The sequence below is a fragment of the Aspergillus tanneri genome (assembly GCF_003426965.1).
Source record: "Aspergillus tanneri strain NIH1004 chromosome Unknown AapTan_2_pilon_pilon_pilon, whole genome shotgun sequence".
Taxonomy (NCBI): domain Eukaryota; kingdom Fungi; phylum Ascomycota; class Eurotiomycetes; order Eurotiales; family Aspergillaceae; genus Aspergillus; species Aspergillus tanneri.
This window is the reverse complement of record NW_022984629.1, coordinates 126,971-148,699: the sequence shown is the minus strand read 5'-3', so window position 1 is coordinate 148,699 and position 21,729 is coordinate 126,971. Positions and strand designations below refer to the sequence as shown.

General features: G+C 47.2%; 6 protein-coding genes across 6 annotated transcripts; 1 reads left to right on the top strand and 5 right to left on the bottom strand.

The window, feature by feature from the left end:
* Positions 1 to 4,649: 4,649 nt before the first annotated feature.
* Positions 4,650 to 5,177, bottom strand: ATNIH1004_000044 (uncharacterized protein; the record flags this gene model as incomplete). The annotated part of the gene is made up of 1 exon (XM_033564770.1): positions 4,650 to 5,177. The coding sequence occupies one exon, from the start codon at positions 5,175 to 5,177 to the stop codon at positions 4,650 to 4,652; it is 528 nt and encodes a 175-aa protein (XP_033430527.1).
* A 702-nt stretch (positions 5,178 to 5,879) lies between these two features.
* On the top strand, positions 5,880 to 8,689 carry psoF (bifunctional monooxygenase/methyltransferase psoF; the record flags this gene model as incomplete). Its single annotated transcript, XM_033564769.1, has 2 exons — positions 5,880 to 6,168; positions 6,243 to 8,689. 2 exons carry the CDS (start codon positions 5,880 to 5,882, stop codon positions 8,687 to 8,689), a joined length of 2,736 nt encoding a protein of 911 aa, XP_033430526.1.
* A 931-nt stretch (positions 8,690 to 9,620) lies between these two features.
* Positions 9,621 to 10,968, bottom strand: ATNIH1004_000042 (uncharacterized protein; the record flags this gene model as incomplete). Its single annotated transcript, XM_033564768.1, has 4 exons — positions 9,621 to 9,842; positions 9,919 to 10,208; positions 10,298 to 10,584; positions 10,685 to 10,968. 4 exons carry the CDS (start codon positions 10,966 to 10,968, stop codon positions 9,621 to 9,623), a joined length of 1,083 nt encoding a protein of 360 aa, XP_033430525.1.
* Positions 10,969 to 13,910: 2,942 nt separating this feature from the next.
* On the bottom strand, positions 13,911 to 15,889 carry ATNIH1004_000041 (uncharacterized protein; the record flags this gene model as incomplete). The annotated part of the gene is made up of 8 exons (XM_033564767.1): positions 13,911 to 14,390; positions 14,456 to 14,785; positions 14,857 to 15,183; positions 15,261 to 15,387; positions 15,440 to 15,461; positions 15,550 to 15,611; positions 15,666 to 15,736; positions 15,791 to 15,889. The coding sequence occupies 8 exons, from the start codon at positions 15,887 to 15,889 to the stop codon at positions 13,911 to 13,913; spliced, it is 1,518 nt and encodes a 505-aa protein (XP_033430524.1).
* A 916-nt stretch (positions 15,890 to 16,805) lies between these two features.
* Positions 16,806 to 18,154, bottom strand: ATNIH1004_000040 (uncharacterized protein; the record flags this gene model as incomplete). Its single annotated transcript, XM_033564766.1, has 4 exons — positions 16,806 to 17,468; positions 17,520 to 17,744; positions 17,786 to 17,941; positions 17,996 to 18,154. The coding sequence occupies 4 exons, from the start codon at positions 18,152 to 18,154 to the stop codon at positions 16,806 to 16,808; spliced, it is 1,203 nt and encodes a 400-aa protein (XP_033430523.1).
* Positions 18,155 to 19,545: 1,391 nt separating this feature from the next.
* ATNIH1004_000039 (uncharacterized protein) lies at positions 19,546 to 21,548 on the bottom strand (the record flags this gene model as incomplete). Its single annotated transcript, XM_033564765.1, has 4 exons — positions 19,546 to 19,974; positions 20,057 to 20,591; positions 20,651 to 21,251; positions 21,452 to 21,548. 4 exons carry the CDS (start codon positions 21,546 to 21,548, stop codon positions 19,546 to 19,548), a joined length of 1,662 nt encoding a protein of 553 aa, XP_033430522.1.
* Between the last annotated feature and the right edge of the window lie 181 nt (positions 21,549 to 21,729).

Here is a 21,729-nt window from a genome sequence, read left to right as displayed (position 1 = left end):
TAGAACGCACGCGGTGTCGAGACCTCACAGGCCTCGGGGTACACTTAACACGAGCTCTCTGACAACGTAGACAGCCTTCATTGCTGTTTTCCCGTATGCACCGAAGCTTCTGCCCGTGGCAGCGATCACATGCACCACGAGAAAGGCCCAGATCATGAACGAGCATGCTCATTGTGCAGGATTCGCCAGTATTGTACGTCGTAGACGGATTCCGTGAGGTAATTGTCCAACAGCCAAAATTTAGAAGGACAAGGGTACGTTCTCAGAAGAGTTTCTTGTCGCTCGGCCTCGAAAGAAGCCTAGTGCATCTCGATCTTCATGTGTCGTATTTGTTTACATAATTGGGTTCGTACTGCCGCTGCTACGGTACCAAATGTATGAATACATCTCCACTTTGAAGGGGAAATGGTGGGTCTGTTCATAAACTAAATTGGATTGGGTTTATCTTAGGGGTCGATTAATGTGGTTTGGTAATATGGGAAATTAAATAGAAAATAAAGAAAACAGGCTGACTCCAAAAGGTTATAATGCTTAAGAAATATAGGCTTAAATAGCCTCATATGGTATATCCTTGCTCAAATACGAAGCGGTACAGGCGGTGAGATTGGAAGGAAGTTGGATCACTTGTATGGAGTATAGCGACTAAATTTGAGCACCGCCTGCTATTTTAGGTATTTCTGCCTAATTAATAGCTATTCTTTTGACTTTATTTGCTATTGCTCCATACGCTAAAGTATGTGCACAGGCCATATTAGGGGAGTGTTCCAATTTTCAAATACGAGGCACCACAATCCTTCCCGATTCGGCGCCGTGCATACATATACGAGCGACAGACTCCCACTAAAGGAGCGGAGTTAATCGGCCGGCGGTCCGCCGAACCCGAACCCTAACTGTCCACAGCAGGGCCCAAGTTACTAAGATGGATCCGAACACAATTGTAAAGAGGATGGATGGACAGTGGAGGTGCGTTTCTTTACTTTTCGGAGGTTGGACCCACATAGTCCTGTCTTGACAGTAATGCCACGTATGGCTGTAATGTAACTTTTCATATATTTGATCTTATGAAGGTACTTAAGCAATAAAATCAAGACACGTTAATTATACATTATAATGGCTCAAATGGCCCAAAAATAATCCTGAAAAGTGCAAAATGAGGCTATACAAAGCACTAGAATAGTGGTCCATCTCCTAAATTCTGTCGTTTAGAGAGATACCCCTAACTCTAGTGTTTTTCCCTGAATCCTTTCCTGTGCGGCTCTTTATATTCCTTCTCTAATTCCAACTGAATAATGTCTTAAACACGACGGACGAGATGCTCAATCCAATGTTGTAGTCTCCTGAGACAGCTCATGCCAGTCCTTTTTTTATGCAGATTCTGCAGTTTTCTTATTCGGCGAAGCTCCTCGAGGTTGTACAGTTCTTTAGCCATGGCCATGGCCACTCAATTGCATTGAGATCTGGTGAGTTGCCAGGCCAAATTTAGGATTTTTTTTTTAGCGCCATGACAATCAGATACTGTCTTCTAAAAGTGACAATAGTGATCGGAGCTTTATCTTCCAGTATAATAGTATTCGGACGCTCCACTATGCATTCTTTTGCACAAGATATAAGCTTGGGCTAGGGGACTTCCTAAAGAAAAAAAGGGTCTTTTGAATATCGCTCCAGTTTGCCATTCTTTCTTGTCCAATTCCATTTAGGCTCTTTACCTAGCATTTTACCTGTACGAAGTTTCATTTATGCAAGAGTTGTATTCAATTACTATTCTTCTTTTTCTAATGGTTTACGCTCCTTATCTATTGCTGCAATTTCTTTAGAAGCCTCTTTTTTTGCTTCGCTGTCTACGGTTTCCGGACATGTAAAGGACCTTTCTTATCATATGTAAAACATTTCCAGACTATGAATTCATTCTTTCACTTCTAGTAGCGGCGGATACAAGAGATTTTATAGGCCTCATAACTTGTACGTCAGATGGCCAAACTTCCACGGCTTTGGCCAAGAGATACAAATGTTTCATCGGTAAAAATAGTATTTTTAAAGTCCTCCAGCATCTCAGCTTGGAGGGAAAGACAGAATTACAAAATCCTCTTTTTACTCGTCAGTAATGCCAGATTTAGTAGTCGGGTTAACTGAATAAAAGCCATGATCACAAAGACTATGCCGAATTAAGACAGGATAAAAAACTTCAAAAGCAAGGATCCCCATTCCAATTCTTTTATACAGATTAAATACTAGATTTTTGTGTTTAACCTGCTACTTTTGGACGAGCAGTATGTTTACCATCTTCAAAATACTTTATCAAGCTCTGGGGGTCAATATCTTGTTTAAAGCCTCGTTCGCGCGCTTTCCTATCAAAAATTAAGCGTATTCCGGTGCATGCTAGTAATAGCTTCATCTGCTCAAGCTCTATACCAGCATTGTGTTAGGAGCCCTCGGAATCGCGACAGCTTAGTTGGATCCTTGGCTAGGATATTTAGTCAAATGCGAACATATATTCGCATCTTCTGACCTGAAATCTTGAAGGCTAGCGATTAGCTCTGCAATATAAGTGGCCCTTCCTTTCCTCCCTATGTACATATATATATATATATTCCCATTTGTACCATAGCGCACCATCCAGTTCGTTACCGACCCCACGCATAATATATGGTATAAGGTAAGCGCTTGAGCGCGTACTCCAACTGAATGATATAAATCCCCTTATTGGTATGACAGTGGTAGAAACAGTAAGAAGTACGTAAGCAGGCAGGCAATAAAAAGATCTCTTTCGCCCTTGAATAGCTTCGTAATTACTTTTTAAAAAAGAAAATAAATTTATCCTCGAAGTAAGCTGTTATATAAACCATGTCAACCTTATAATACCTCTAGTAGTTGCAGTCATTATTTGCCTTAATATTGCCATACTTTATACGCATGTTTACCCTTATTTCTCATCTATTTAGTCTTGAATATTTGCTTAGATTAGAGGAGTCCTTCCAGAATTTATCGGGATGCGTACTAGCCAATACGTTAAGCGAGGTGGTCAACAAATTACTACGGAGTATGTAGCTAGCTGTTTTACGCGGCATTACCATGCATGTGGACCCACCTTGGATGACTAAAGAAGCACAACTGTAGCTAGTAATCTTCGACACACATTAAGAAAATGTCAACCTTGAGATACCTCTATTCCCGATTCATGTCTGGTTTTTGTTTTCAGTCAGTGCCCGCTCCGTCAACATTTAGTATCATGTTTTAACTATTCCATATTTAGTTTGACACCTTGCCTACGTATTTAGGGAGGATAAGGATGTTGATTAGGAGAATCAGACCTTCATATGTCAGGTGATTGAGTGCTAGTTAGTACGTTTAGTGGCACAAAGAATGTTTCACCCGTCTGCAAGGTATGACCTCCAAATTTGTAGCGAAACTCAGCAAGAAAATGTGGATATCTCAGTGAACAAGAGGGGTTAGCGTGGCACTTGTCTAAGTCGCTAGCTAATTGATGGTATACCGAATAACAGTGCGTTAACTAGATACGCACTACCTTCTGAAGAGCCCCATAATTAATACCAGTCTTGTTATGAAAAGCCTCGAAATAGGATTCCATTCTCAGGACCCAAGTCAGTCGCATGTGGAGCGGACCTCGCGTAACTATTAACTGTCAGAATTTATATGGACTTTTGGGACAACTTGAATATTTTTTGACTTGACACCTAACTCGTATACGTCTGTCACGACTGAACAAGCGATCTCCTTATAACTTTCTAACTAATGTCTCCTATAAAACAATCTGCGTCAACACAAAATAACTATGCAAGGATCAAATGGCGTGACCACTAGTGCGGTAATTTGGAGCTTATATAGATTAGCGGTCTCTGTCAGGTTGACAATATTGCTCGTCGGCGGGAGGTACCCATTCTACCCCTGAAGAATCCTTTAGTTAGAAGACACCTTTGTTCGAGCACCTTAGATAGGAATGTATGAGACTCAGCTGGTTGATATACTTGGTGTTTCAGACATCTACCTCCTAATGAGGCTGATAGTTGGCCTGTAGGTGATACAGCTCCCTGCATATCCCTTCCCCTAAACAACCCTAGCTATCTCGAAGTCTAGAATTCTCTACTAGTTTGAATATTGTGGACCCCTCTAAGCTCCTCACCCGCTTCATTTTCTACAAACAGTTACTCGAAAAATGAAGATCCTCAGTCCCGCCCATGGAAAGACACAACCCTTTGGAGACAAAGGTTCTTTTTTACCATTACATTATATATTCGGAGTTCGCTTAATGTTGGTTGCTACTGGCAAGAAAATACAGAATTTTTTTTTTTTTTTTTTTTTAAAAAAAAAAAAAGGCGGTTTACGAATATAAGTTTTGTTGCTTTGGAAATTGCTAATCAGTGACTGGACGGTATTTGAGCCTGGCAGTCATTTATAGCAAGAAGTTAATAGGAGCCACACTGAAATGCTTCGAGCATAATGTATAAGTGATTATTGTACTGTGACACAGTGCAATCAATAAATGAATTATTTTATTCTCCTATATATTCAAAAACGTCAATAATCTTTTCGAAGCTCTATTCTCTGGTGGCAGGTGCCCTACCATTCTCCTATTCCAAGAGAAAAAATTCATGACTAATGAAATCGCCAAGATAGATTACTTAGTCTCTGCCCTACTTAAGACCCTCGGTGATGGTAGCCAAAGTAGCAGTAAAGATGCACAAGAAAGCCGGGACGTTAACCAATAGAGTCCGACTGTGATGTCTGGGTAGCCAACTCTCTAGCGCATTCTCATTAGGGACTCCGGCAGTCTTGGGATCCTGAATGCGGCGAAGAATGGCGAACATGGAAGGGCCCCAGCAGAAATGAGCGATACTTAGCACGGCACCAGCAAAATACAGGTGGCGGGTTTCACGGCTCTGGCCACTTAACCCGTTGACGATACATAGGACGGTAGCCGTTGGGTACGTCAAACCAATTCCCCAGAGCCCAGGTTTCATGAATGCGGGGAGATAGCGAGGCAGGATTTTGCCACTTGGATGGGTCGGATCGTTGCGCAGCGAGTGGTGCAAGAAGGCGCCGAGCGAAATGTCCTGAGCCCAGCTGAACATCAGAGACGCCGACGAGAGGACTAGCGGAGATACGCGTAGGAGGGCGACTCCCAGCTGAGGGGCATTGTCTGTGCTGAATAGAGATGGCATTATCTGGCTTTGTCTTGCCGGGTTTGATTGACCTTAGAGCTAAATTGAACAATACGATATTCTTCACCAACCCTTGACTGGCTGGCTTTAATACTACCTTGCTACTTAGTCCAAATTTCCCGGTGGGGGTTGCATCAGCTCATCGAAAGACTCGACCTGAGTAAATCCGCACTTGTGCTAAACTAGACTAATCTCTTCAAGTGGTTTGTGGCTTTGGCTGACTTTGTTCGATTCGGCGGTTGGTTCCTTATCCGGCAGGTTCCGAATCAGGATGCCGAATTTTGGTCGAAAAGGTTTAGCGGCGAATCTGTATAATATTTTATATAAAACTATAGAAAATAGATAAATTTCAGAGTAAACTAGAACTATCAAAGAAAATATAAATATAGTCAAATCATATATAATAGTATATATTGTGCATTATCAGGACCATAAGACGCTAATACTTTCCAAGATGTGAGCATGATCCGCACCGAAAGTTCTTGCCTAAGCTGTCCCGGGTGGCCGATACCGAAGCCGTCAGTTCATGGATAAGGCCAACGGCTTCATGCATGGCTCAAACCGAATACTTAGTACACAACTGTAATTATCAATCCGGCTAACTTTAGAACACCTAATATTCAAATTATGCCATACCTCCTGTATTACTTTCGATCATACTGAAGCCTAACTCGCATCCTGCCCCCTTTGCCACTATAGCCTATGATGTCCAAGATGACTGCGGATTACGATGCTATCGTCATCGGGGCAGGCTTCAGTGGTATTAGGTCGCTATGGGAACTTAACCAGCTTCGCCTGACCGTGAAGTGTTTCGACGCTGCATCGGATGTGGGAGGCACGTGGTGGTGGAATCGCTATCCCGGGTCGCGAACCGATGGCGAAGCATGGGTCTACCTTTTGAACTTCGCCCCGGAGTTGATGGAGGAATGGGATTTTCATGAACGTTATCCGTCTCAGGAAGAGATTCAACAATACTTGAGTCGTGTTGTTGGTTGGTTCTCTCCCTTCGCCAGGCTGCCTCTAAACTCAGGAAGTTGGGTTGTCATCTGCTAACATCGGAGACAGACCGCTACGATCTGCGTAAGCATATCGAATTTGGTACGCGTATTGCGGCCGCACATTACAGTGATAGTGAGAACATCTGGACGATTACCACTGCCAATGGACTGTCCACGACCTGTCGCTACTTCCTACCGGCGACTGGGATTTTGTCAATTCCAAAGAACCCGACTTTTGCGGGGCTCGAGTCGTATACTGGCGAGTGGTACCAAGCATCCAACTGGCCTGCGCACAAGGTTGATTTTCATGGCAAGCGCATCGCCATTGTTGGCACTGGCTCCACCGGAGTCCACCTCATTCCCAAACTTGCTCCCGCCGCCAAAGAATTAACTGTGTTTCAACGCACACCAAATTACGTGCTTCCGGGACGCAACTATACCATCGATGAGTATCAGGCTGTTGACATCAAAAAGAACCATGATGTCACATGGAAACTGGCAGAAATGAACCTCGCGGGTCACGCATGTAAAGCATCAGGGAGAACAGTCAAGGGTGTAGCAGACGCTGACAAGATCAGACAAGTCTTTGACCACGGCTGGGAAGGTGGTTGTTTCAATTTTCAGATGGAGACATTTGATGATATTTTTATGGACCCAGAATCCAACGAGCAGGCTGCGGAATTCATCCGTCAAAAGATTCGCGCCATTGTCCAGGATCCGGAGAAGGCAGAACTCCTGTGTCCAAAGTATCCCTTTGGTTCTAAGCGCCCGCCTTCGGGGCACTTCTACTACGAGACATTCAATCGACCCAACGTCAAGCTGGTTGATATAAGTCAAGATGGCGTTGAATTTTACGAAAAAGGGATCCGCACCAGCTCCGGAGCTGAACACGAATTTGACATGATCATCTTCGCTCTGGGATTTGATGCCGGTACCGGTGCGCTGAACGAAATGGAGATCACAGGAAGCCACGACAAATCTCTTAAGGAATATTGGACAGAGAGGCTTGGAACGTTCGCTGGAGTCCTTGTTTCTGGGTTTCCTAACATGTTCATAGTTTGTGGCCCTCACATGCCTGCGGGAAACCAACCAGTTATGCTGGAGATAGCAGCGAACTGGATCGGCAAAACTATTGGCCACATGGAAAAGAACAACCTTGCTAAGATCAACGTAACGGAGCAAGCTGTGGATGCATGGTCCGGTCATGCTGATGGACTATGGAATTCTGTATGGATATCGAAGCCTGCCACCGAGCACCGCTCTTGGTTTGTCGGCACAAATATACCTGGGAAGCCTGCCAAGATCATGTTCTACTTTGGCGGTGTCCAAGGTTGGAAATCCTGGCTCGACAACGAAATCAATACGGCGTGGGCAAGCATGCACTTCACTCCGCTCGCACTCATCAACAAGACGAGCGAAGATACCTCAGGTCAAGATACCTCCGTTGGTGGGGTATCTGTTACAGCTGAGATGCTGGAGTCGGCCGTCATGCCCTTGCAATCCGACAAAGTTGGAATGTCGGCAGCAGAGAAATTCAACCTCTGCTCTGCTGCCTGCGCACGGTACATCGACTGGGCTGTCAAGGAGATGCATAACTATACACTGGCCGTGAAACAGGACCATCGAGCCCACTGGTGGAAAGCCCTACAGGAGTTCGTAAATTCAGAGTCGGGGAGGGCGCTCATTCAACAAAGTCCAAACACCAAAAACGAGCTAGACCAGCTTACCTCTAAGCTGGGTGTGGAAGGCGAGGCTATAACCCGGATTGGGCCTGAGATAGTTCGCATCCTGACTGGCCAAACCAATCCGCTTTACCATGTCCTTAGGGATGACTTATTATTCCGTATGTACCTTTCCGATGAAGGTGCCCGACCGAATCGATACGTGGCCGACTATGCAAAGATGCTCAGCTCTCATAAAAAAGACTTGAGAATTTTAGAGGTCGGCGCCGGAACTGGAGGCACGACATTCCAAGTACTCCAAGCATGCAGTCCTTCCGGCGAATCCTTCTGCTCGGAGTATATGTACACTGACATTTCCAACTTCTTCTTTAAGACTGGCCAGACCACCCTGAAAAATTGGGAACATCTACTAACGTTCAAAACTCTGAATGTCGAGAACGACCCCGCAGGACAGGGATTTGAAGAGCATTCCTACGATTTAATCATTGCCGCGAATGTTGTGCATGCTACGCGGTCTCTGACTAAGTCATTGGGCACCATTCACAAGTTGCTGAAACCCGGTGGCGTGCTTGGACTTGTGGAGCTCACGAGGCTGACCCCTTACTTTAACATCGCTTTTGGCTCGCTTTCGGGTTGGTGGCTTGGTGTCGATGAAGGCAGAACAGAGAGCCCGTTGCAGTCTGCTGAGCAATGGAATGAGCAACTCCAAAAAGCCGGTTTCTCTGGTGTCGATCTGGCAGCCCATGATCTCCCGGAGCCTGAAAGACATAGTGCCTTATTGTTATCGACTGCCCTCGCAGTTGATTCGATGACCAATGGGCTAGTCAATTAATCATCCATGAGCTCAGGGCCAAGGTCTTAGATCTATTTTCTCTTATTACATTGATCGGTCAATATTTTCCTGCCAAGGTTTATACGTGCAGTAGTCCTAGTTCCATATGAATACTATCAAAATAGAACTACAGCATTAAATCCCAAAGGGTCTGACAATGGCCATGGCATACCAAGATTGGACCAGGGAGAGAAGAGAGTTGCAGTGCCCTGCCTCTCTATTTATTTCCATCCCACACTTTTCTCAACAATGGAGTCTCCAAAGCTGCCCAAGGCGCTGTAAATAGAGCACGCGATAATGCAGTGTGACCCACGTAGCGACAGCAGTGGCGGCAATCAAGGCTCGTAGTATAGCATTTGAAATGGATAGTGATCCTGTGTTCCAGCCATTTTCACCTTCCTTGCAAGCTTTTTCCACCATTGCGCGGTTGGTGGTTTGGAAAGAAAACTATAATCTGCGAAGATAGGTAATGCATTAATACTATATGTTACGGAAACACTATGATCCGCCCAACTTGGCCGTGCGGAGTATCTGACGATCCATTCTGCCCCCGAGTCTTCTGCGGCCCTAGGCGTAAACGCTCGTCGCTAGGCGTTGAAATAACCGAACTTGAGTATATAGGTGAGGCGCCTTCGCTTTGATAGGCAGTTGGAAAATCTTTGGGAGATAGATATGTGCGGAAGAGAAAATGAAAACGGATTTCGTTGTATGGGTAACAATATTTAAATAATGAAACGCCTTGTTATGTTCGCCAGGGCATGCGCTCTTCGCAACGTATCTGGGAAATAAAGGGTGCATTCATCTGAAGAGGAATACGCTTCTGCTATGACTAGAAGAAATAAAGAAAAGTCGCGAGTGGAGATTGCTGGACACTTTCGTGACTGAAATGCATCATTACTCCAAGTTCACTATTCAACCAAAGCGAGACGTATCAGTCCCCGATATTGCTACCCACAGGACGGGTGGTTTCGACTTCGGAAGGGATGACCACCCTTAACAAGTCCTTTGCGTACGCCGCGGTAACAACGGCGGAATAAGGTTGCCAGATTTTATTTTTATGACTGTCCGAGTAGTCGCAAATGCCTCTGATGACGACACAAGGAAAGTTGTTCATAAGACCAGCCGCCTCCATCTCAAAGCAGGTTACGCCCCACTCATTTCGCAATTGATCATGCGATTAGATCATAATGGACCTCAGGGTAGTCTGAACTTCTTGCATGTCGACTCACAACGCGAGTCCTGTCACAGGCGGAACAATCTTCCTCCTCAACAGCATGCACATAATCTGCAATAAACAGCTGGTCATGGTCCCATCCAGGAAATCTAGAACCTTGCAGTGCTGGTACATTTAATCCCGTAGCCTCATCAATATATTGTCTCATGTTCCCGCGGTTGAAGTCATGATCTGATTGCAGGCGTCTCATTGCCTTTACCAATACCTGGGGGGGCCTGTTCAGATGTGATCTTATGGTGAATGTGACCTCTTCCTGCTTGCCCATGTCGTACTGGATAACACCACCTTTATTTAGTCAGTGCCATGAAAGATTCATAGAATTGCAGCATCAAAGAACAGATCCACAGCTACAGAGATAGGGTCCGGGAGTTTACCATGCCCTCCCTCAGGGAAGCTAACTGCAACGTCCCCAAGCTGAATGTCCTTTCGTGAATCGGTATTGGGTGTCCCTGGGGCACCACCACCAACTCCTACCATCAATCCGAACCGGATGTTTCGAAAGGAACGGGCCATATTGGTCACCGTTTGAGAGGCAGCATTTGTACCATAGGACCCAGGGAAAACAATGACAACGTTATGCTTTCCCATCCGGCTAAGAAGATAGCTATTATCATCATTTTCTTGTGATGGGAGTGGATCATGCTCTTCATCTAACAGCGCCCTCGACGCGTTCAGCTCAGAGCGGAGGACACACACCCATCCGACTGTGTAGTTATCATGGGTAAGTGTTCTGGGGAATGAAATGAAAAGAGAAAGTATACTTTTCAAGTGGGGGAGGTGGTATTATGGGCCCTGTGGGGAGGTCGACACCGTGAGCAGCGAGGAATCTTGTCTCATCAGGTGTGAGCTGGTCTCGGTAGACGCATAGATGAGATTCAGAGTAAGTAGTCCCATAATAACTGCTACCCGAGTAACCAGTGGAATTGACAATTAGCTCAGCCGGAGCAACTCCATTTGGGTGGATAACATCCCCAATGTGGAAGATAAATCCAGTTTTGTCACCCCAGTCATCGTAATGTCTCGCCCTGAAGGGCCCTGCGGGCATCGGGCCACCGCTACCACCGAATGCGTGATTCCAGGCACCACGCCAAGTGCCGTAACAGTCAATGGGCGGACGGCGGTTGTCAGGACGTGGACCGGAACGGCACCAAGCCCAAATAGCGGCATGGGGTAGAAATACTGTGCCTGATGGCTGAGGGCGAGATATGCTAAAGTTAAAGGAAATGATAGCCTCTGTGGGTGGAAGGTAAAGACACCTTGGATGACAGCAGCAGGCAGGTAGTTGTACAAACTAAATGCTAATCGCACCGGGGAAGAAATGATAGTGGAATTAAGCAACAGAGATCTACAACTTAATTAGCAACTTGTCTATCTATTTCAGAGCGAGAGCTTATATTTGTAGTCGTCAAAGAAGTTCGACTTCAGCACTGTTCTCCGTCAATTGCGATGCCAATGCCCAGTTGCCTTCCATCAATTGGGCCCCAGTCCCAGAATGACGCATCAGCTTGTATTGTAAATTTTCGTGCGGAGTCGAATAAGCAATGTCCCGGTCTGCATTGTTCCAATTACAATGTTAAGCCTTGTTGTTTATATCTATACTGCGTTCTTACCTAGGCGTCGTAAGAAGTGCACATGTCCCAAATATTTCTCAACTCCAACTTGCTCTTCGGTTTTGTGTATTCATACGTAAATAAATAGAAGAGGAAGACCTTTCCCTGATTGCTATTCAACGTAGTACTTTGTGAGTTGGGACAACTTAAGTTGAGCCCGCCGGATGATGGATACTCTCATCCACTCATCCTGGAGATCGTGGGGCGAGAAACATGACGTGAAAGTGCCGGATTGGCGCCAAACAGAGCTCCCTTGGATGTTCCACATCATGCAGTATGTCGGGGACGTCACAATTCTACATCCAATGAGAGGTTGCTTCTTATTGATGGCTGAGATGAGTATACACAATGCTGCTTTTTTGAACATCTCTACGGGGCCGGAACATTGTCTCAAAGATCCTGTTTATTGGCCACCTCAGGCCAGTTAAACTCAGCCACGCTCCCTGCACAGCAAATTATTTTTTTTTTTTTTTTTTTTTTTTTTTTTTTTTTTTTTTATAGCTAATCAATCGCAAGAGTGAAAGCTCGGTTACGCGTTGTGAGAGGTACTTCAACTGAAAACTTCATGAGTAGTCCTCGATATTATCTAGTTCAACATTTTTACGTCTCCAGTATCAGGCAGTTTGGGTGAAGGAAGGTTGGCTAACTGCGCACAGATGAATAAATTCTCTCCGAAGAAATTCGTAAACATTATGAAGATAGTAATGATTGGAATGAAGTACAGGGCTTCTAGGACATGATATCTGGAATCAGGGCAGGGATGGTTGGATCTCACATGAAATGTACGATCAAGCTATGTCTATTTATTCCCAGATCCAGACTAAAACAACCCCTCACTCAAGTCACAATGTACAATATCGGAGGAGAGAGTTGGATTTATGCAGAGAATGCTAACGCATAACACTTTTGGTTTCCGTTGACGAAGAAGTCTTTCGTAAAATGTAAAGGGGACTGTCAAAAGTATGTCAATCTGCTATTGTTTATGCCGGCGTAATGTCATTCTCGACTCATTAAATCTGCGATCATGTGGCAAATATGGATTGTAGATTTTCTAGCGAGGCAAGATGGGAAATTATGAATTGAGTCCTGTGGAGGGTCGGCGATGTAAGGCTGGGAATTCCTACGGTAGAAACTCCAGGCATTTGGTTATTCGTCGTTTGCATTGCAGGTAGGGTATCAGAGTTTTCACACGTGTTGAGATCATATCCAATCATTCAGAGCCACCATTTCCATCTCCTTCGGACAGATCTTGGTTTCTTCAAGAAGTGCAACACACAAACTACTTAAATACTCAGCTATAGTCCCACGTAGAGGTGTCTGGCCATCGCTAGGGTCTTAAAGTCGCAGAGGGCGGTGGAGTTTCCTGTCCTTCTCCGGGATCCATAGTTCTTGCAGGCCATTTTGTAAACCAGGCTAATGGCGAAGTATATGTTGATAAGCTCTGCCGCGTAGACTGGATTGACCCAACGCAAACTTGTCTGGATCGTACACGTCCTAGTACCGGTCAATTATTACCGCAGTTGCACCAAAATGGTTGCTTTGGATTGTTGGTTCATTCTGTTAGGGCAAAATAAAACATAATAAACCTCGCCTGCGCATACATCAGAGGCACTCTCTATTGTGAATTGGGGTGATCCCGCAACATTCAGCTTTCAGGACCAAGATTCACGTGATTAGTGACCTATGTTGGAATACCGGGCTATCCATTCAATAGAAGAAGCAATCGATTCTGACAGATGAAGCGCAGCACATGACCCTCCTTGGGTCGATGGAGGGAGGCCTGAGGCTACGGTCTGAGTCAGCTACATGGATGGACAAACTAGGAGAGTCCGATTAAGCGAGACGAGCACAGTCGGGAAGACTAGGCACTAGCGTCGCACGTGCCTCCCTCAGACTAAATAAAGGCTTTCTTTCCCTCCCCGTTTTGGGAACCTTTCTCTTTCTTCTCCAGCTCTCTTTGCCTTTTGGCTTAGATCAAGTGTAGTATCTGTTCTTTTCAGTTTAATCTCTGAAAGTGTTCCAAAGGAACACAGCATTGATTAATCTCATTTTTGGTCCTCGTGACTGGGCCTCTGTGCTTGCGCATGTCTGGTCACAGTGTGTCATCGGGCTTACACTATCCCCAATCGACGCGAACTTTTCATCAATACGGTCGGCTTGCCGGCGGGTTGGAGAAGAGTTACTCTGTATGTGTCTTAGTTTTCTGCGGTAGAGAATAAATCGTAATGTAGGTGGTTGGCCATGTACTTGTCCAGCCGGATAAGTCTAATAGTTCTACCTTACGTCCCAGAGTATCAACATTGGTTCAGACTGGATGCCCCATTTACAATCATCTACAGAGTACTATCGATGCATTTCAACTATTATTATCACGGATTCAACTCAATTCCACCACGGGTCCTTCGTACACCTTCCTCGCCCGCAGTCCATAGTATGCCAGACTCAGGATAATCACTCCCATCGTGCCCACCACGCTGAAATTCATGTTCTCCACCTTGACCTCGCTCTTGGGGGGCCAGAAGCTGAAGAACACGGCGATGGTCATATAAATCAACGCCCACGTGTTGATTGCGATGCCCCAAATGCCGGGGATGTGGAAAGGACCCCAGACAAGCCGTGCTCCAGCGGTGTTGACGATGGTCTCGTCCCCGGGTCTGGCCTTGTTAATACCTCCTGTGATGCGCCGATACAGCAAAAGAGCCGCGACAACCATATAGGACAGGTACAGCCCAGAGATGGACATGGATACCAGATCGTTGAACGCCACGTCGGATCCAATATTGATGAGAGCCAGGAGGCAGGAGATGACTGTCGTCAGGGCGACCGAGTATGTAGGGACCGAGGTTTGGGCCGTCACCTATGCCGATGGTGAGTTCTCTCTCCAGGTGGTCAAGTCAAAAGCTGGATCCAAATCATTCATACCTTACTCCATACCCGCCATCCCGGAATGCCTCGATCGCGCGCGAACGACCAGAATTGGCGAGACGTTGACGCCAACATCCCCACCGATGTGCAGATCCCCATTGTCGTGATAATGGCTCCCATCGTTGCGGTGCCGGCCACCGAATCTGTCGCTTGCAGAAAGATGGCCATAAATGGGAATCCAGTTTCTGTATCGAGTGCCGCGTTAATGTCCCCAAGGCAGAATAACATTGCGATCAGCATGCTGAATCCAAGGGTTCCGTTAATCGCGACACTGAGCATGATAGACCGCGGCACCAGAACGGGCGCGTTGGTGATCTCCTCAGACATCTGCTCGACGAAATGGTTAATAAACATGCCCATAGGGTGTGCACTAGGACAAAGGCATGGATACCACATACATGAACAGCAGCGTCTCCTCCAGCGAACGCAAAGACACAACCAACTAGGCCAATAAAGAAGGACAGGCCTTGCGTGGGCCACCCGCCAAGGTTCATAAATTCCGTGAAGACTTCACGGGCCGTGCCGTGGTCGGCCATATAGGTCAGGGGGATCAGGATAGCGAAAAACCCGAGGATGTGCAGAATCAAAATCAAGCCCTCAAACCGAGGCAAAACCTTACCCCCAACACTATTAATAGCGACAGCGAACACAGACACGGCCCAGAACAGAAGGGTCCCATGCCATGCTTGCGGCACATAGCTGGGATTGGTGAGTACGATGAGCCCCTGGATCAGAGTGCCACACAAGAAACATGAAGTCGCATAGGTCGCTTGCCATCCGATGACTGTGAGCCAGCCTAGACGATGTCAGCAAAGATTTCGGCAGAGATATCGGCATCCGGCGCACCAGTAATGTAGCTGAATAGTTTCATAGCCGACGGAGGTGCCAACATAGAACACCAGTGGTACTGTCCGCCCGACGTCGGAGCCCTGGAGGTGTTAGAAGATGAGCAAGTGACAGAGCTTTGCGGTGATGACATACATGGATACTAATTCCGATAACACTGCAAATGTCGCCGCCACACCAGCCCACACAAAGATAAATCCATATACCGCACCGGCTGGGCCACCACTGAAGACTTGTTAACGTACAAGCGCACAAAATGATAGGTGGATGGGATTCATGGTACTTTTGAAATGCTTGGAGAAAGAGCCTGTTAAGGCGAGTCAGCCCAATGGTCCCTCAAACTGCGCTTCAAATAACCTACACTGTAATCCCTTCCCAAGTGATTAGAATGGTGCAACTAAAGCCCAACATCGACATCATTCCGAAATTTCGCTGCGGCGCTATAAGTTGTTGTCCGGACTAGGTAGAGAGCGTGATGGCACCTACCTTCAAAACTGGGCGCTTTCCCATGCGTGCCAGATTGAGGTCGTCCGTTTCCTTGGTCGAGGGATTCCCCTCTACCTCACGCAGACTGACCGGTGCCATCTGCTTGAATTCCCGGGAGGCCATGGCGGCCAACAATACAGACAGTGGGCAAGAGAGTGACCGAAGAATTCGAAGCAAAATCCAGGGCAGGTGTGAACAAAAAAGAAAAATTCAAAACGAGCGTCAAGGGGACTATTGATCCCTGAAAGCCTGTAGCCCTTCCAGACCAGAGCGAACAAATAATGCCTTTGTGTTCCCAGGTGCAAATTTAATTCGACCACGCCGCCTATTGTCGGCAAATATGAATAATCCCCTACGAATTGCATAAGCCCTATTTCATTCCTCAATGGAGCACTTCATACGACACTACCCCTGCGGCTAGAACCTGGCCACCCGCGGCGATGCTACATTGAACGGTCGAATTAACTCTCATTGGAGCTTCCTCGCTGCAGCTGCGTCGTCCTCTGTGGCAATCTAATAAATATCCTTGTCAGGAGTGCAACGAGAATGCGCCAACCACCAAGGCAATGAGCCGGGGCAGCAAGGGTCCTAATCCAGAGACGAACCAAGATCCAAGGTCGAATTCCCATTAGACATGAATTGGTCCAGGGTCCACAGATGGATATCCGAAACCTTCGAATGGGGTACACGGTGGAATCCGCCGATGATCATCTATTGACGTTGCACCGCTAACAGAGTCTAATCGTGCATTGGTCTGAGTGCCAAGCCACCCAGCTCTTAGCTCCAGCCGGCCATAAAAGCCATTGTTTATTGATGCGCCGGAGTTATTTCCGTTTCTAGCTGTCTGGCGGCCCCCAAACTCTGTTGTGCCATACAGGTTTTTGAAAAGACCACCAGCTGTGACTTACGAGGACCGGAAATTCCACATTAATTAAAACGAATTGAAGGCTTTTTTTTAAAAAAAAAAACCAAACATAAAATTAAGAGAAAACAAAATAAAAAGAAAGAGCCTGGACTACGTCGAATCTCCCCCTGAACTCCGTGGATCCTCCGTTATTGTCCACGTACGAACTTCACGAATTATTCGGGTCTGACTGGTCTGGCTCTCTGCGTCCCAGTCACGTCGCATCCCCGGCGATGTCACTGTCGTCTGATGGGTGTCCTTCGCAATGATAGGGGCCATCTCGTGTGCCTCACTACGGCGCCGGTTGCGACTGTGAAGAGTCGGAACGCGCGAGGTAGACTGCGATCCGTATCCCTTCTGAGAGGTTCCATAGCGCGTCATGCCGTCGATCCGCATACCCGTAGATCGTAGGCTATCCAAGAACGGCTTGAATTGAGGTGAACAAGCAGTAACGATACTGAAGCACTGGGAGACCTGCGTGGAAATGGTTACCGGCCACGTGTCCGACGTCGGATCCGCAGAGTCGAGAGTTTGTCGCGCGTAGATGATCTGACAGAGGATGGCGACAATAACGCTGGAATAGTTAGTAGGGGGGGCAGCAATACGAAGGGGCTTCACCGGGGCCACAAACAAGATACGAAGTGCGAATACACTGGCCAGTGTTACTTTCTTTTTCATGTGGGTCTGGACGCGTGCAATGACCAGGATGGCCTGCGCGATGATCCCAGCTTCTGTCAAGATGTTGGTGACCCCCAGATAGTCCCACCAAACGCCCTGCGGCTCCGGTTAGTCGCTTGCTCCACCATCTCGATAACGGCCACGTACCAGCTGAAAGCATTGGCCGTGCATGTAATCCCATGTTCGAGGGGGTTTGCACTGAAAAGCGGCCGTGACGATGCCTATCACCGCCCACAAAACAGTCCCGATCTGTAGACCCACGGCAAAGTTTCGATCGGGCGAAGCAGGAGTCAAATCGCGCACGAAGCGGATGAGAGCCAACTTGGAGAAGCACATGCTGGTGATATAGAGAATGTTCGCGGCATACTGCGCCTAGTAGACGTCTTGCTCGTTAGTACTGCATCTCGATGTACTTCGTAGGTGAAGTAAAAATCAGTTCGGTTGATGCCGAATGGAAGGCCCACCTTCATCACATTTTCCATGCTGGAATCTGACACCTTACTATAATGCTCGCCATATCCATTGGCAGTGGCCATGGAGACTGCAATGGACTGTCCTGCGCATGTTACCTGGAGAGCTTGTCAGTCAGGCGTTTCAATTGCCACGGTCTCCCATGGGCGTACCAGTGACACAAGACTCAAATAGTCATCAGTGGTCAGTTTGCGGAAGATCCAGTATTTAGTGCCCACTCGAGTCAACATGCTAAGGATGGCCGTCACCAGGAGATACCAGGTCAGGACATTGACCGCGGGTGTCCAGCTGTCGGGCGAAAACCGACTCATGGCGTAGGCATCGACGTCGAGGTACTGTCGACATCCACAGATGGGAGGAAGGAGTTGGTAATATGGCGTTGTGTCGAGCCCAAGGCATGCTGTTAGAGTGGGAGTCCGCCGGTCAGACTGTTCCCCCGGTCAACAGGCGCCGCTTATTCCAGTGGACGGTACAAAAACGGAAATGAAATTAATTTATTAAAGGCTTTCGAATCATCCAGGGTACCATGGTTGGCCAGAGCCGTGACACAATGTCCACAAAGCAACTGTGGGCATTATTCCCCTCAATCAGATCCACAATCACTAGGACAGTCACAGTGACATGCATGCAGCGGGATGTCGTGTTGCGCTATGTTGCAGGGATTGCAATGAAAGGATTGCACCATTATGCTGGGATTGCTCGATACCCCTGACGGGCGCGAGTCCAGTAGTTCCGACTGTGCCTTCGAAGGGTAGGATCGGCTATACCACTAGAAAGCGCGATTCCGAAAAGGGAGCCATGCCTGCTTATGATTTGCTTGTGTACACGTCTGGAAAAGAGAGATCTGGGACAGGATCCCCGATGACTGGACTGAGTCGTACTCCGGTTTTGACCAATCTGGATGGACGATATCCTATGCATCGAGTTATACATGCTGATTCAGCAGGTTAAATTAACTTACTTAAATTGTGCTAACCTCGAGGGGGCACATTTCTACCACAGAGCTCATCCGGTTTCTTCTGATAAAAAATTAGAGCCTAAACTAAATAATAATAACAATCATACATAAATAAAATCAAATCGCATAAAGCTTACATTTCTGATGGCTGGCTAACATGCTTTCGAGAGTGATCAGCACGAGACGTCTTGGACGAGATACGTACATAGTAAACCCAATTTTTAATCAAATATATAACCTCTTTGTACCAGAAAGGCTTTGGACTATCTGAACGATACGACATTCATATTGTTGACAAGTGCATCTAATTCCAGGTGCCATGGGACTCCAAAAGTAGAGAACTTTGGGGAGCCTCTCCTATAGTAGGGGGGAAAAAAAAAAAAGGGACACAGCAACAACAATAAATACCACAACATAACCTTTCAACTATTACTTAAGTAGGTAAAGCTCGGACACTTAGTGAGCTGTAGTTTGGTGGTATCATGAAAGCCAGGAAAGTTTTGTTCCAGCAATAATAATACACGGTTAGCACGTCAGGCCGCAATCACGAGTTGTCAACAATCACAAAAAGAAAAGAAAAAGGAAACTCTAAAATATACCTCTGTACTATGGGACATTGCCCTAATGAATGGTTGCTTTTAACTATTTTCCTCCTCTTACTAAATTCGGTTGTGTTTGGCTATTAAATTGTCCATGGTTTCAACCCTTCGAGAGTCAATTCAAGTCGCAGTCCCATACCAGCATCTAACCATGCACGGTGTGACCAACCACATTGCCGCCTTGACTTATATCTCCGGTCTGCCAATCCCAAGTCTTGCCACCCTCACTGCAGTCGTCTAAAAAGGGGTGCGAAAAACCCTTGCCGAAGTTCGCCTTCTGGTAGAAGGCGATGGTCTGGCTCGGGTCGTTGCCACAGATGGGCCCGCACCACTTGGGCTTGTTATTGTATCCGTACGGCTGCAGGATATATTGCTTGTAGGCGTAGTCGTAGTCACTACCGACGGTGGCGCTGATATCACACACGGGGATCGTCCACAGACCTTCCATAGCGGTACCCTCAGACCATGGGTTCACACCCGTGCTGAAGATCTCCTGCATCCGCTTGTTCCAGGTGGAAGTGGTGTAGTTGTTCCCAGCTACTTGATAGGCCTTGACGGAGGAGATGACAGCATCCTGTGCCGATCCACCCAGTCAGTTATCAATATCGATGAAGACAGAAGCTAATGATAGGGAGAGGAATGACTGTCAAGCATACCGAGGGGTTGAGGTTCTTCCAGAATGGACCACTGCCGCCAGTCGTCTCCAAATAAGGAGGATTGCCCATGCGGTCTGATCCCCATGGTCTTGCAATCCACCCATTGTCGGTGTTAGTATCGGCTGTGTCTTGATCGTTGGCATGCTTCTGCCAATAGAACAGATACCAAGCTTTGCCTTTGTTATCGCACCACCAGATAATGTTATCCTGGTTCTTAGACCCCGTTCCTCCGATACCTTGGTCTTCGCCGCAGGAAGCACCACCCAGGATGAAGACACGCTGCATGCGCCAAAGGTAGTTAATCATCGCGGACTGCATCATGCTCATCATCGTATGGACGGTTTTCTTCATGTCCATGTCCGTGATATTCACCCAGCGCCCGTTCTGGAGGACTTGACGGATGTCGGCAGAGTTGCCGATGCCGTCCCCATGCATGAGGGCGTTATTCAAGCTGATAAATGCTGTCTCGCCCGCCAGAACGAACTGGCTCATGGCGTGGCCCATGTCAGCGGCGGTGTTGAAGGTAATATCCTTCCTAGAATCCATGTCAGATCAAGCAGGCACTACTAGGGCTGCCGAGAAAGAGCTTCTTACTGTGATATCGCTGTATTTGCGGCACCCGTCGCGCCACTATATAGGGCCGAGACGGCACCGACCTCCGTTGCGATTGCCGGCGCAGCGAAAGCAGCTCCGAGGCCTAGGATGGTCCCAATAGCACCAAGAACTTCCTTGAGAACGGTAGGATCCCAGTTATTGTCATCCCACCAGAAATTGTTGACAATGGCATCTTGATCATAACTACTGGATATGGCAGACGACTGGAACGCATCTTCCAAGCCCCGGATGTACCCGTGCAGATTGGAGATTGCATGCGCTACATAGTACGCCTGCTGGGTGCCATTGCCCAGGCCATTCAAAACCTGGTTGTCGCATGGGTTTAGGTTGCAGTTGTTCTCGTTGCCACTAATCTGGCAGCTCCAATCTGGTTCCCCCAGAGCCCACTCACCAAACGCGCCAGTAAAGCCATTTGAGTTCCCGGTACGTTGGGCAGCATGGGCAGTCCACCAAGCGTTCAGCCAGCCGTCCGTGTTAGCATGTTGCCAACTCTGTGGGGTAGGATTGTAGTATTGGCTGACACGGCCGCAGGGAGCGGAGCCACCAGATCTATGGATGTGACGGTGATATGAGGCCGAAGCTATCGGGAAGCCAAGGGCCACGAGAAAAAGAGACTTAACGACAGACATTGGAGCCATAACGGTCTCAATATTAGATGAGATGTCGGATCGCAGTCTTCATGCCGGAGACTGACGGCAGGCGCTGGATTTTATAGCTGTGGCTCGGTCATATAGTGCTGTTTCACCTCCATAACACTCCTTACCGTTCTTGCTTGCATACCTTGTGATTGGACATGGAACGGCTCATAGAAAATGGCAAGCAAATTGGGCCCCACGACCACGACGAAGGATCGCTCCCAAAAGCTTGTCCAAAGCATTGCTGCCGGATTGGGCCCAGTGATTGACTGGATGAGCGGCATGTCGGATCTATACATAGGTCCGATGTCAATCAGGAACAGTCTGCAGATCTGTGAACCTCAGTTAATATGGTAAAGGTGTCTGAGACATCAAGAGAACGGAAGTACTCTGGACAGGCATTTGGTTCCGTGGGTTGATTCA